The sequence below is a fragment of the Aulonocara stuartgranti genome (genome assembly GCF_965226115.1).
Source record: "Aulonocara stuartgranti genome assembly, chromosome: 4".
Lineage (NCBI taxonomy): Eukaryota > Metazoa > Chordata > Actinopteri > Cichliformes > Cichlidae > Aulonocara > Aulonocara stuartgranti.
The window spans coordinates 28,105,758-28,120,270 of record NC_138942.1 but is presented as its reverse complement, the minus strand read 5'-3'; the positions used below and the strand labels follow the sequence as shown (position 1 = coordinate 28,120,270).

The 14,513-nt window shown below is 40.3% G+C and overlaps 1 protein-coding gene across 1 annotated transcript; it reads left to right on the top strand.

The window, feature by feature from the left end:
- The first annotated feature begins 779 nt into the window (after nucleotides 1-779).
- Nucleotides 780-13,669, top strand: mcoln1b (mucolipin TRP cation channel 1b). Its single transcript, XM_082529176.1, has 13 exons — nucleotides 780-987; nucleotides 2,666-2,913; nucleotides 3,081-3,242; nucleotides 4,886-5,042; nucleotides 5,457-5,538; nucleotides 5,645-5,741; nucleotides 5,851-5,950; nucleotides 6,047-6,153; nucleotides 9,456-9,605; nucleotides 9,741-9,842; nucleotides 9,956-10,078; nucleotides 10,600-10,806; nucleotides 11,140-13,669. The coding sequence occupies exons 1-13, from the start codon at nucleotides 945-947 to the stop codon at nucleotides 11,272-11,274; spliced, it is 1,713 nt and encodes a 570-aa protein (XP_082385302.1). The 5' UTR covers nucleotides 780-944; the 3' UTR covers nucleotides 11,275-13,669.
- Nucleotides 13,670-14,513: the final 844 nt, after the last annotated feature.

Here is a 14,513-nt window from a genome sequence, read left to right as displayed (position 1 = left end):
CTTCCATAAAGGCCAACTTTGTGCAGTGCACGACTAATAGTTGTCCTATGGACAGATTCCCCCACCTGAGCTGTAGATCTCTGCAGCTCGTCCAGAGTCACCATGGGCCTCTTGGCTGCATTTCTGATCAGCGCTCTCCTTGTTCGGCCTGTGAGTTTAGGTGGACGGCCTTGTCTTGGTAGGTTTTCAGTTGTGCCATACTCCTTCCATTTCTGAATGATCGCTTGAACAGTGCTCCGTGGGATGATCAAGGCTTGGGAAATCTTTTTGTAGCCTAAGCCTGCTTTGAATTTCTCAATAACGTTATCCCTGACCTGTCTGGTGTGTTCTTTGGGCTTCATGGTGTTGTTGCTCCCAATATGCTCTTAGATAACCTCTGAGGCCTTCTTATTCTTCTTCTTTCATGTTTAACGGCAGCTTGCATCCAAAAATGTTGCATTACTGCCATCTCCTGGCTTTTAATCTTGCTTCACTCCTGAATCCTCAGATCCTCTTTATGAGACCAGTATTTCTCAAAAAGCGAAAAAACCCTTTCCCTTCACCATGACTTAACTTATTAACTACTTGCGCAAACGTAAGTTCTCTTCAATAAACAATAATTATTTTATCCTAAGTCTTAATTAATAAAACTGTCATAAAACATTAAAAAAAAAAAAAAGAGTAATAACCGGAACATTAGCTCAACATTTGCCCTGAATTTTTTGGCGTTTGCGTCTTTAGTCTTCCCAGCAGCAATAGCTTACAGGCTAGGCATTAGTCACATGATGGAGTCACGTGGTCATAAGGAAGCGGCGATGTGTTTACCTATGTTTCATCCGCAGACTGCGACAGCAATCGTCTTTTATTTTACGATGTAAACAAATAATATGACCCCGCGTCTGCTCTCTACTCGCTTTTTATGAGTGTGATGTACCCTGCTCCTGTGCGAACGTGAACGCATCACCATGGCATCTTCTAGTTACACCTGCATCCAAGACAGCGCCACAGGTTTGGCAACATTCAGTCCTCTCTTTTATTATCTCTCTTCACCTGTATCACTCTTTATACCACGGATTGGTACGCATTTATTTGCTAGCATCATATTACGTTATTTTATTTTTCATGTATTTGTTTATTTATTTATTTTTAAAGAGGCGGGTCCATCTGTGAAAATTTGCTAAGGTGTGATATCGAACAATGAAAGAAACACGTCCGCTCCGTGTATTTATTCACAGGTGACTCGAGGCTCAAAGGATCATTCCGCCGATTTTGGACATTTAAAGTTTTATTTTTTTTTTTTATTGTTTTGAAAATAAACGCTTTAAAGGTTTCCGCCTTGACATCTACAACCGGTGGTTCTTAAAATCATCACAGTTAGCGAGCCCAAGATGACGTCATCGAATAGCATGGACAGTTCAGCCATGTTTGTTTTGATGATAATCACATAAAAATCTTTCTACAGTCAAGCAATTTATAAAATTCTATTAAGAGACCCAGCAGGATAATTCGAATTTTTTTTTTTTTTTATCTTATTTCGACTTTGGGGGAATTGCCATTCAGATACAGTATAAATACTGCCTGTCTGTCAGTCTAGTTGAGAACATGCAGTTGCAATCAGGAGAAGACTGCTGACTTGACAGGCTTCCCTCTATGCCAGCAGGATGAGCCACAGACAGCTATTTTTGCTGTTCACAGAATGCATGTTGATAAAAGTTGAGGAAGGAAAATAAAATGTCCACAAGCAACAGGGGTGACTGCAACCTTGAGAAAAGTCAATTCAAGGACTTGGCAGAGAACGGAGCTGCGAGTGTCACGTTCCTGATGTCAGACCGCTCCTGAACCAGAGATAATGTCAGAAGAGCTTACCTGGGGCACAGAACCCAAGGTGTTTGAAGTCTAGTGTGACATTTCCACAGTCTGTGGTGACTTGGGGTGCCATGTCATCTGCTGGAGTGGAGCACTTCATGCTTCTGACTGCCAAGCTTTATGGAGATGCCAATTTCCTTTTCTAGCAGGGTGCCAGTGGGTCCAAAACTACTACCAAATGGCATTTAGACACGTGCTTAATTAGCAAACCAATTCACCTGATCTGAAGGCCGCACAGAATCTGTGAGGTACTGTTTAGACGGAGATGAGAAACACTTGACCCCAAACACAGACGAGCTGAAGGCAACTATCAAAGCAACCTGAGCTGCAGTGACACGTCAGCAGTGTCAAAAGCTGATCGCCTCCATGCCACAGTAATTCATTATGAAGAACCAAAGAAGGATTCATTGTATAAATAAACATGCTTTTCAGAACCTGGGCTTTTATCTGTTGTAAACTCTTTTTTATTTAATGATTTTATGTAATATAATCATTAAGATACTGGATTTTTGTTTTTCAGGAGCTACAAGTGGTAATCTTGGATCATGCTTGGATCATTTTTGAGCATTTACACATTTAAACATGAAAGTTATCCGCCAGCGTTAGCTTGGTTATACTAAGCTGTGAAATTGCACCACATACAGGCAGGGAGACCAGCTAACACTGCTAAGTAACAGAATTAAAGACACTCTCCAACCACTTTTCCAGGATAAAAGGGGTTAATTCAAATTGTCACTTGTTAGTAACCCAGCAATGTATAATGTCTTGAGTACCTCTTTAATGCTGAGCTTCTTTCCAAAATGAATGATTTTATTAACAGAGAAGGACAAGCTGCTCTCCTCCGTATCAGGCTATGGCTCCCAGGATCTTCTTGGAAGTGGCAGCTCCCGCCCTCCTACCCTGGTGGGCTCCAAGCTCCTCCAGCAGGAGGAAGAAGGAGAGGAGGAGGCCCTGAGGAGGAAACTCAAGTATTTCTTCATGAGCCCTTGTGACAAGTATCATGCAAAGGGGCGCAAGCCTTTCAAACTTGGCCTGCAGCTGCTGAAAATCATCATTGTGACTGTGCAGGTGGATACAGCCCTTTGATTTAACATGAATACTCTGTAGGCTCAGAATGCAAATACCCGATCATGTCCTGTGTTTTATTCTAACTGTGCAGCGACTGCTTCTCTGCATTTGCCCGAGTGTTTCAGCTCATTTGTCTTGTGCCTGTGCTCTCTGGCTCTGTCTATTAGTTGGTGATGTTTGGACTGAGTAACCAGATGGTTGTGACGTTTCAAGAGGAAAACACAGCGGCATTCAAGCACCTTTTCCTGAAGGGCTACAAGGACAAGAATCCCCACGCTGTCCACACACAGATGGAGATGTACAGCCACATCAACTTTACCATAGAGCAGGTAGCCTGCTAATAACCATTTTAAGAGACATTTTGAGATCTCTTGATTTATTATTATGACCAGAATTTTGTTTAATATGATTTTTTTAATGATTTTTTTAAGCCATGCATACATTAGATATGCTTGATATTAATAAGTGTTTTTTCATGGTATTATTACTTACAATGGACCCTAATATACTGTTGTAACACTGACTGCAGATTTCCACTCCACACAAAAACCCAACAAAACAAAGGTCAATCAGAGGCTTGAGGGGAAAACAGGACTACTGCAAAGCTAGCTGAGCTATTATCTTTAGCAGTTGTATTGTTTACAATGTTTACTAGCTTAGCTTAGAATTGAGTGTGTGAATAAGCGCAGAAACACAGACTGCAAATGACGTCTGTTTGTCTGCATTTGCAGACAATGAAGAAGTGGATGTAGTAGTTAGATGGAAAAAGTTGCTGCTGTAGGTTATGCACAGTAACAGATGTGGGTGGGGGGAAGTCAGTCCAATAGAGTATCCCAATATTTTTGACATTGATCACTACAGGAACACCAAATATTGAGATTTTATTAAATACATTAAAATAGTCTACGAGCGAGAAGGCTCATCTCATGCGCCACCATCCTGAGATGTTGTTAGCCAAGCAAACTTACATTAAATGGGCTCAACTGAAAAACCATCCAACACTGAACACACTCAGCTTGTTAAAGCTACCTCCTAATTAAGAGCAAGCTAATGGCTCAGTCACATGACCACAAATAGGAAAGCAACCTCCTTGCATCCATAAAAAAAGCAGCGGCTGCCTGGTGATTGTATAGATTTTTTTCACATTCTGCAACTGATTGCACAGGTCGCCCAACAGGAGGCAACCTTTCTGCAAACAGTTTCAGTCTTACTTGGACTGACTGCAGTCACTCTCAGAGAGATCATTGGAAGTTTGCAAATAACTGCTGTCTAATTTATAAAAGCAGAAATGTTGCCAACATGTTGCCATCAGTCTGAATGACTCTTTGTCAATGAAAACAACTTAAGTGGGCTTGACTCAACTGGTTGGCAGCTGGTTGTATTGTGGTTATATTCCTGTAGAACAGGAACATTACTGAGCGCAGTTAAATATACATTCCTGTTAAATGTGAATTTCTGTTTATGTAGACAGCAACAGATGCGATTTCAGAGAATTTATCACAGTTATTTGGTGTATTACCAGAAACACTTTGCATGCAATTGCAGATTGAATCTTATGGCAACATTAATGCAGGTTTTAGTGACAGTGCTTGTAATCTCAAATTAAAGTAAAATAACTTCATTGTATTCTGTAAAAAAAGATATTGACAAAGTTCAACTTGGTGATAAATCGTAACATATCTTATTCCATACCAAGCACATAACACAAAGTTAATAAATGTGATAAAAATGCAATAATATTTTATCGGAATTATATCAAATCTTGGGGTGTCTGGTGATTTCCACCTCTAGTAATTGAGACATATTTCTGGAAAGAGATGCCGCTATCGTGTTGCCATCCTGACTGAACAGCGTTCTTTTTAGTGAGAGCTTCATTGTTACTTTCTGAACGTGAAAAGTTTAACATCGCATAAAGGAGACGGATGTTTTCTCGAGCTTAATTCCACCTCTCGGCTTCTCTTTCCCTCTTCAGTACTTGGCTCTATCTCAGATCTCACTGGGACAGTACGCTTATGTGCCGGGTGTCGGCGTTAACGGAAGCGCGCTCTCCCTCTGTCAGAGGTACTTTAGGAGGGGCACCATTGACCCCGTCAATGACACGTTTGACATCGACCCACATGTTGTCACAGGTAGGATAATCCTTCTTTTGATTTTGTTTTTCTTTATGTTTTAAAGTCTACTTGTTTGTTACACGTCTGTCTGCACATTCTTCAAGTGCCAGTATTTCCCTTAAGGAACCAATAGTGTCAGTGAGTCACTGTGTTATTGCTCCAGTGCCCTGCAACTGTGCCCTACTTTTAAAGACTTGAGTCCTGTAATGAAAAACACAGACCTTTTTTTTTTCCACTTTAGTAGCAAAAATACTGTGTCCGGTCCTGGGAAAGGGGTTATTTGCGCACATCTGCTGATTTGGCAGATGGCTATGGCTAATGCATGATAAATGTAGTGGTAAAAATAAACCGTGGTGTGGCATTCATGTGATATGGAAAAAATCATGTATGACTTAGTTCCTCTTTTGCCATTTCTGATTTTCCTTTTTCCAGATTGTATTGGACTGGACCCACTGACGTACAGCGCTGCTCCAGGAAACAGTGACTACAAGAATTTCACTCTCCTGTTTTACAAGTTAGAGACTGTTATGTTTGTGTGTTTTGGTATTAAAGAGGTATTGCTTTTCTTTGCAATGTGAATTCTGCACATTGAATCCTCAGCATGTCTCTTTCCTCCCCAGGCTGATCAATGTCACCATTGACTTCCAGCTGAAGGCCATCAACATTCAGACCATTATAAATAATGAAATCCCGGACTGCTACACCTTTGCTATCACAGTGAGCCCCTCTATGATCTCAAATTCAGTCAACATCCCACAGAATAGAAAAACTAAAAATGTTGTTTTTTACATGCTAATTGTTACGTGGTTCATGCTTTTGTCGTCAGATTGTGATGGATAACAGGGCGCACAGCGGTAAAGTTACGATCAGTCTTCAGAACCGTGCCTCCATTAAGGAGTGTAAAGACCCTAATGTGACTGGACGTGGTGAGTGACTGGTGGTTAGGGGTGATATTTATTTACCTGCCGCTTCATTTATTTTAATTGCCTTTGATCCCTTTTATTTCTGTCCTCTTTTTTCAGCCGAGAATTATGCGCAGGAGTTCTTTGATGTGCTGGTGGCCATCGTCTGCGTGCTGTCCTTGCTGCTGTGTGGACGCTCCATCCTCAGAGGCATCCTCCTGCAGCATGTAAGAAAACTGGCCAACAATTTCTGTATTTTTTTGTTTTTGTGATGTTAGCCTATGAAATGTATATTTTGAAATGGATATTGCACATAGCACGACTGACATTGCCTTTTTGAAGCCTTGGGTTTGGCATTTTGGCTGTCTCAATGTTTGCCTCTTTTGGGCGTGAGAACATATAATCTTACTTGGACAGGAGAACAGAGTGATAGGTTATCAGTCAACATTAGCTAGCTTGGATACCAAGATGCATCCATAGACTGCATGGGCCCTTTGCACACACACAAATACCTGTTAAATAGTGTTCAATGACCTACAAAAGTGGAGCTCAGATAAGGACAGGCTGTTTGTGTATGTAACCGCACAGTAATGCACGACCACCATGAACACAAAAAAGGAAGTGAAGCCTGGTCAAAAGAACCTTCCTGCCAGACTGTCTAGCTTTTTTAATAATGCATACATTAAGTCTTAATACAATTTACAGTACTGAGTCTTGTCTCTTACAGCAAAAGTCTATTTTTATTTATATTTTGCTTTCAAGAAGACAGACTAGTAGTTTTGAACGATAGTTCTCAAGGATTTCTTTCTTCTTTGGACATTCGCTGATTTTTCACTTCTTTTTAGTTCCGTCCTTGTACCTGACCATTTTAAGAGTATTTTTTTTTCTTTGTTAAGAAATACTGACCTATGAGAAAGTCACCTAACTCAAGGGATGAGCAGGTGTTGTCTCTGCACACCAAAAAACTGTTTGTTCCAATTTCTTTAGCTGAGTCTATGAAAAATATCACAGTTTTGTGATGAACACAAAACCATATTTTTATATCAACAAGGTGATTCCCGGAGATCTATTAGTGGAAAACGTTCCCTATCTTGGCATGCTGTGCAGTCACTTAAAACACTGAGGAAACTGGACAAGTGGAAGACAAAAAGGGAAGTATCAGGCCTAAAAACCTGTCTACAGCAGCTCAACAGTATCTGAAAATCGTGTCTTAACCTCCTAAGACCTGAACTCTTTCATGGCATGTATTTTCAGTTTCTCTTTGCTATTTGGGCTGATTGGAACCTGATGAATGTAAAAACAAAGAATTACCGGGGGGGGGTTGTTTTTGTTTTTTACCTGATTTTTGTTTCTGAGAAAAATGAGATTCACATAAGAGGACATTTGCTTTAGATTTTGATAGAACAGTGGCAGTGTCTTTTATCCTGTCTTCCTTCTCTCACCCCAACCGGTCGCAGCAGATGGCCGCCCCTCCCTGAGCCTGGTTCTGCCGGAGGTTTCTTCCTGTTAAAAGGGAGTTTTTCCTTCCCACTGTTGCCAAAGTGCTTGCTCATAGGGGGTCATATGATTGTTGGGTTTTTCTCTGTATCTATGAAGCGCCTTGAGGCGACTTTTGTTGTGATTTGACGCTATATAAATAAAATTGAATTGAATTGAATTGAATAGTGTACTCGTAAGTGGATATCAGGCCGTTGTAGAGCAAAATTTAATACTTTGGTCTAGACAACCCAAAATGTGATATCCGCATATGTGGACGCCAGGTCCTAGGAGGTTACGAAGTATGAAAAAATTCCAGCACAGACCTTCCACAGTACCTGAGAGATGCATCAGGTCTTTTATCCAAATTTGAAAATTTTGGTTCAAATGCTCATCAGTATGTACAAAGGAGGTCAGGAGAGAGGTACAACAATGAGTCTCTACAACTGTAAAGCATGGTGGAGGCTCTGCCCTGGTTTGGGCTGCATGTCAGCCAGTGATGTTGGATATCTCGTCAAAAACCGATGAAATTACGAACATAGAAAAGTGACATCATCATCATATTTTGATCCGCCATTGTTAAAGCATCTGATTGGCAACAGCTTCATTGTTCAGTATGACAAAGATCCCAAACACGCTGCTAGTGTAGCATACCTGGTCATACATGGTCATACCATTGGCTTATCTACTCTATTTCCATGTATGTTTGCACATGTTTCAATAAAGTTTTGCACCTATTTTACTCACAAAATATAAACCAAAAAAAAGAGGGGTGACTCAAGACTTTAGCACAGTAATGGAAATGGGTGAGATATTTCCAAATTTAGGAGGAAAATATGCTACAGAGACCAAAAGGAGGCTGTAAAAAGTTTCACTTCTCCTCTGATGTCTTTCAAAATGGGACCCCAAGTGGACTGACTGCTTGAAGTTGCAACTTTTGTTGAGGTACTAATTAAGAGTCTGCATTGCACTCGTACACTTTATGGATAACTTAGCACTTCTCCCTCTCAGGCCCCTCTGCCCTGGTGTTGGCCAGAGGGGCCGATGGCACGATATGGCAGCCTCGCTTCTGTCAGTCTGCCCCAGGGCAGCTGTGGCTACAACTGTAGCTTGCCTCCACCAGTGTGTGAATGTGAGAGTGAATGAATAGTGGTATTGTAAAGCGCTTTGGGTGCCTTGAAAAGCGCTATATAAATCCAATCCATTATTATTATTATTATTATCCAAATACAATCGCATTGGTTACATTAAAGCCTCAAATCGGAGTCTAAAACCAGTGGGTGAAACACATCTTTCACAGTGTCTGTGGAAGTGAACCCCTTTTACAGTCAGCCTTAAGTGTCATTTGGGGAACTGTAGTTTCTTATGGTGTCATATTAACAACCAAATGAGGACACTTAAAAAATATTGCCAAGAGCAGATGTCCCTAATATGGCCATCTCAGGTACACAGCACTACCTGTGAGCACATAAGCCCCGCCCACCTGCTGTTAAGATCTTCTGTTTTTCACAGGCAGCCAATCAGAAGAAAGTTGGCTTAAAGGTGGAAGCAAAAAAGTTTCAGTGGATGAACTGAAGTGCTGCAAAGAGACCCAGGATGAGATGAATTGTTCTGAACAGCAAATCGTGCAAAATGAAAACCTCAGAAAAAAAAATATCGAGCCGCAAATGAGCTTTCAAATCTTTATCATTACATTTCTCAAGGGTGCAGTGTATCAAGTTAGTCATCATGCGTGAAATGTGATTACAGAAGTTCCGATTTTTGCTTGCCACCGTGAAAGATGAGGCTGGTCTGCACTGCTCGCTCTGCTGGATTGTCATTTTTCTAAGCGCTTGCCTGGAGGCCGTGGCGCTAATGAGATCACAGCAAAACTTACATCCTGCAATACAAACACTGTTGCCCCCTGATGCCATATATTCAACACATATAATTTCATAATGATAAGTCACGCAGGCAAAGAGAAGTAGTTAAATGCCTTTCACGGTCTCCCAGTTTTCCGGTTGTGTGTATCACATTTAAAGCCCCATTGATCATCTCCCATCTCCTTACCCAGGAGTACGTGCAGTTTTTCAATCACAAACTGGGCCGCAGCGTGAGCTGGGGAGACAGGATGGAGTTCATCAACGGCTGGTACATTCTGCTCATCGTCAGTGACACGTTCACCATCATCGGCAGCTTCATCAAAATTGGGATAGAGTCCAAGGTAACAAGATGTGAGAGGGTGTGCAGCTTTGTGCACACTGTAAAAGAAGCTTCTTTTTTTATTCACCTACTGAGATGTAAAATTCCCAGTTTTCAGTAAGTTATGATAAGTAATGATGTCTTCCTTGTGATGCAGAATCTGTCATCATATGATGTTTGTGGGATCTTGCTGGGAACATCCACTCTGCTGGTGTGGGTGGGAGTCATCCGCTACCTCAGCTTCTTTCAGAAATACAATGTATGTCAAGCACACACACACAAATATGGAAAATATTATTTAACACAATTTTTTTTTATATAATATTTTAAAATGTATTTACAGTTCGTTAATTTGGTCTCTTTCTCCCACAGATCCTGATTGTGACTCTAAGAGCTGCTTTTCCCAATGTCATCCGCTTCTGCTGCTGTGCGGCCGCCATTTATTTGGGATATTGCTTCTGTGGCTGGATAGTGCTGGGGCCCTACCATGCAAAGGTAATGCACGGACACACAGCTGTGTCTCTAAGGAGGAGTGAGCAGGCGTGAGTCACTCAGAGCAGAATTGCATGTCAGAGCATCCTAATTATGATAAACTGCCTCCCAGCATGTCATTTTTTAGCTATGTATAATTAATGGGAAGAGAAAATTGATAGTTATTAAATATGAATCAGGCAGCATTTTGTTAGGATATTGCTTTTTGCATGCAAGCAAAATAATGTAATCAATTCTGGTGGAAATATATGGAGGGCCAGCTTTCCTGAAATTAAAAACAAAATGAATAAAATGAAATAATTAAATGACTCAATAAAAAAATAAATATGCTAATATGTGCATCAAAAATACCGTACATTACCTAATTCAATGAATGTGAAATTAATTGATATTTGCCTTTCACACAGAAACATTCTCTAGAAGTCAATTTTGTAGTCCGTGCCAAAAAGATAAATAAAAACACTGAAAGACTGCAAAACTTTCTTTTTTAAATGATTGTGCTAACTTGGACTCCATGTATCCAGTTTCGCTCCCTGTCCATGGTGTCAGAGTGCCTGTTTTCTCTGATCAATGGAGACGACATGTTTGTAACATTCGCTGAGATGGAGCACAGCAGCACGCTGGTGTGGACCTTCAGCCAGATCTACCTTTACACCTTCATCTCCCTCTTCATCTACATGGTGCTGTCACTCTTCATCGCACTCATCACCGGAGCTTATGACACCATCATGGTACAGTTGCTGCTTTGTTTCTTTATTATACTGTTGGGTGGTGGTTTGAGTGCTTTTTCTAATCATATGAATTGGGTTACAGAAATGCTAAAATCTAAAAACAAAATTTTTTCCCATCAACGTCTCCTCTACTTTGCCAATTTCCCAGTGCCAATCTGCTAAATCAAGATAATGATCATACTTATTGGTTAATACTGGTAAATGTGATCCGACATTAATGCAGGATACTTGTGCAGTTATGTATTGATTTATTTTTACCGATAAATACGGGGACTTTATTTAGTAAGTGACAATAGCAGTTTGAAAATTTGCAGCTTTTTTGTCTTCTTGCAGGCCCAAACACAGGAGCAGGCACACATCACAGATCTACATGCATTCATTGCACAGTGCACGGACACGCCCAGTTCTGGCAAGTTCCGTGCACCCGAAGCCTCATCATGCTCCTTCCTCTGCTGCTGTGAGTGGTGAGGACAGTGACCTAGTAGAAGCACAGAGGGAGTAAGCAGTGTGTACATTGAAGGACATGGGAGTCTTTCTTTCCCTCCATCTTTAAAGCACCATATTTCCACTCCAGTAGCTGACTGCTATTCCACTCCTTTTTCCAGACACCCAGCAAAGAGGGACGATTAATGTCTTGAAGCAGAACTGAGTGACCTTGGACTACTTTGTCCCCTGCTGACCCTGTTTGAATTTTGCATTTTAATTTGTGATGGAACGGTAGATTGCACTGAACACTTAAAGGCCCAATTACCTGCTTCAGCTTTTGTACTGTACTGTATGAATAATTTATTGTCTTTCTGACTTGTCAGGTTGGTCAGGCTTTGATGGCTAGAAGCATAATGTCGGTAAACAAAGGCTGGACACCGGGTCTGTCGGGTCAAATTAGGATGCATTTTCGCTTGAATGACCAACCATTTACAGGGTTTTCATGATCATTTTATTGTTCGCATGGCTACTTAGGCAAAAGGATTTTCATACGTCTTGATTATGTAAATATATGTATGTCTTGTGGAATTTAGGCATAAGGGTGAAGTCAGGCAAACTGGAAAAAAAAAAGATTGATCATTAACTGCAGTACATGTGCTTTGGCTAACAGTCAAGGCCATTCTTTCACTCCAGTTCAGTTTGCTTGCTCCTCATCTCCATTGTTCACGTCCTCCTGTGACTGGAAGGAGATGATAGCCGTGTGAGGAAGGACAAGCCCTACGGCCAACCGGCTAGTCATCAATATGTATGAGCCGTTTTCGCTATAAGGTGGCAGGTGTAGGTCTGTGCTAATGCACTGCAAGGCAGGGTGTGCTTTGCTAGAACATGTGAGGTTAATGTGCTGCCTTACAAACACACAGTAACTACTGAAGATGATAAATAATTTTATGCCTTTTTATGTTAATTGGTAGTAGACCTTTTTCACAGCAGCCTTTTAGCAATGAAATATGTAAATGTAGGCGTTGTCTAATGACATCAGTGATTTTTTTTCCCCCTTAATACCTGCATTTATGTTTATATTTAATGTCAGAATGGCTGCACTAAAAAAATCTTTAAATTTGTTGTAGCTGTTAGACTAAGAAAAAAATGAAGGAAAAAAATGAAGGAGACTATTCAGTACCCAAATGAATTTTTGATTCCCCTTCCCTCTCTTGTTCTTTTCAGCCAGTGACTTTTAATGGTTTAAAAATACATTCAAATGTTTCATTTAAATGTAGCTTAACCATGTGATCTCACAGGAATTGCTCTGGTTCTGTTTACTGCTACTCTGCTAAGCTAGGCTAATTTTGTTTTAGCAGCATTTGTTTAGCGGGTAATGTTTTCTCACCCCTCCCCATTACAGTATTGACTTATTTTTGTATAGTTCAGTTACTAAGATGCCTGAATATCAAAACTGAATTTTCATTTTCTTGTAAATGAGAAGAAGTTGGCTAAATTTGCTTTAACTAAGGCAGTTTTGGCTAGTAGCTTTTATAGCTACGTTACAGTCACAAGACTTTGGTTTTAACTGTTCTTGTTCATTTTTACTCTTTCCCCCCTCATTTCTTTCCTAATTACACAGCTGTACAGTATAACAATATTACAGGGAAAATCTCCAAAAGTCAAATGCCAGTCCAAAAATCTTCCTTTCTAATATTTCTTGAAATATATAGCTAATACTTTTTGTCTTTGTATGCTAGTTTGGATTGTAAGCAGCATAGTTGTGTCTCTATTTTAAATAATGGTTCACTTAGACTCTGTCTGTTGAAGCTATGTGGGAAATGGCTCCATTATTTTATTCATGAATGGATAAGGACATCTCTTGAAGTACCTATATAAACTTGAAGTAGTGGTGAAGATGCAGTATGCTGCATAGGGTGATATGAACGGCTTTCAGTGCACAAAAACTGGATCAGAACAACAGTAACAAGGGGTTTTTGAAATGCAACAGATATCTGGCATTTGTATTATTTTTAATGTAAACTTATTTGTTTTCTTTGATATTGTTTACAATTATAAAGAGGGTTTTTTTTAAATGGCATTTCTGCAGACGTATTTATTTCCTCTTAATTAAAGACCGATGCACAACTTAGAATAGTGATATAATGTGCCACATAGGAGTTGTATATCACAGTGGAACAATGCACTATAAATGCAACATGTTTGTTAGTGTTCTCCTGACACTTGTAGAAAAGCTCTTTAAGTCTGTTTTGATTTAATGGGAACAGCTGTGCACTGTGTTTATTTGGCTGCTTTTTTTCATGCTGTCTTAATTATTTTTTACCTAATTTTGAGAAAGTGCAAGATTGCCAGTCTGAGGAATTTGTACAGGTTTTTACTTTCTTTTTTGTGAAGATGGTGTCTTCTGAACGCAAAATAAAAAAGAATATAAAAAATGTCGTGGCTCGGTCAGCACTGATGACATCTCTTGGACTAATCCTAAATAAATTGGACAATTTATGTGAATGAAAACAAATAACACAATATTTTCTTTTCAAAATGTCTGAAACTTAGCAGCTGCAAAGTTTAAAAAATAAACACTTGCACTGCAGTCTGATGAACTTGTGCTGTGTTGTGGTAGTCTGGCACCACTAGAGGGAGAGAGCAGGCTCTTGTCTGAAGCCAACTGCCAACCAGTCACAGGAAATCTATGCAATACGAAGCAATAAGGAAGTAACAGGAAGCCAAAACACAGGCACTTTGGTGGACAAGAGCGGGGGGATAAAACATCATCCTTATAAAAGCTAAATTACGCTGAGTAGAGTACTTAAAACTTTGAGTCTGCCATAATCACAAACTACCTTGCAACTCAGCATGAAATAAATAGAGGAAGCGGGCGGCTGTTTCAGCTAAATCAAAACCACACAGTGAAGATGGGAAGTAGATAGCATGTGATAGACTAAGATCAAAGCAGATGCTCCTCTTAGTGAGGTGAGCTGCTACAGCTTTCCAATATCCTCAGAACCTGCATCAATTATTCACTCAAAGATGCAGCCAAGGGCTGGCTGAGGAACTGGCCAGCCTGCTCTTAACATCATCAGATTTTAGCCTGGAGCTGATTAAACAGTCCCAAAGAGAAAGCAGGCTGCAGGGCGAAGCCTTGCAAATGGCTTCTACCTGGTCAACTATATTTGCATGCCAAATATAGTTGACCAGGGCCTTTTTGAATAAAGGACCAGAGCAAAAACCACAGTGGATATGAATCCTTGCAACGAGATATGACTGTCACTATCATCACTATC

Excerpts from the sequence above, each read along its gene's own strand:
- mcoln1b (XM_082529176.1), top strand. The coding sequence starts at position 945 with ATGGCATCTTCTAGTTACACCTGCATCCAAGACAGCGCCACAG. Across the intron at positions 988-2,665 it reads CATCCAAGACAGCGCCACAG|AGAAGGACAAGCTGCTCTCC; the intron begins GTTTGGCAACAT and ends TTTTATTAACAG. Across the intron at positions 5,951-6,046 it reads CCCTAATGTGACTGGACGTG|CCGAGAATTATGCGCAGGAG; the intron begins GTGAGTGACTGG and ends CTCTTTTTTCAG.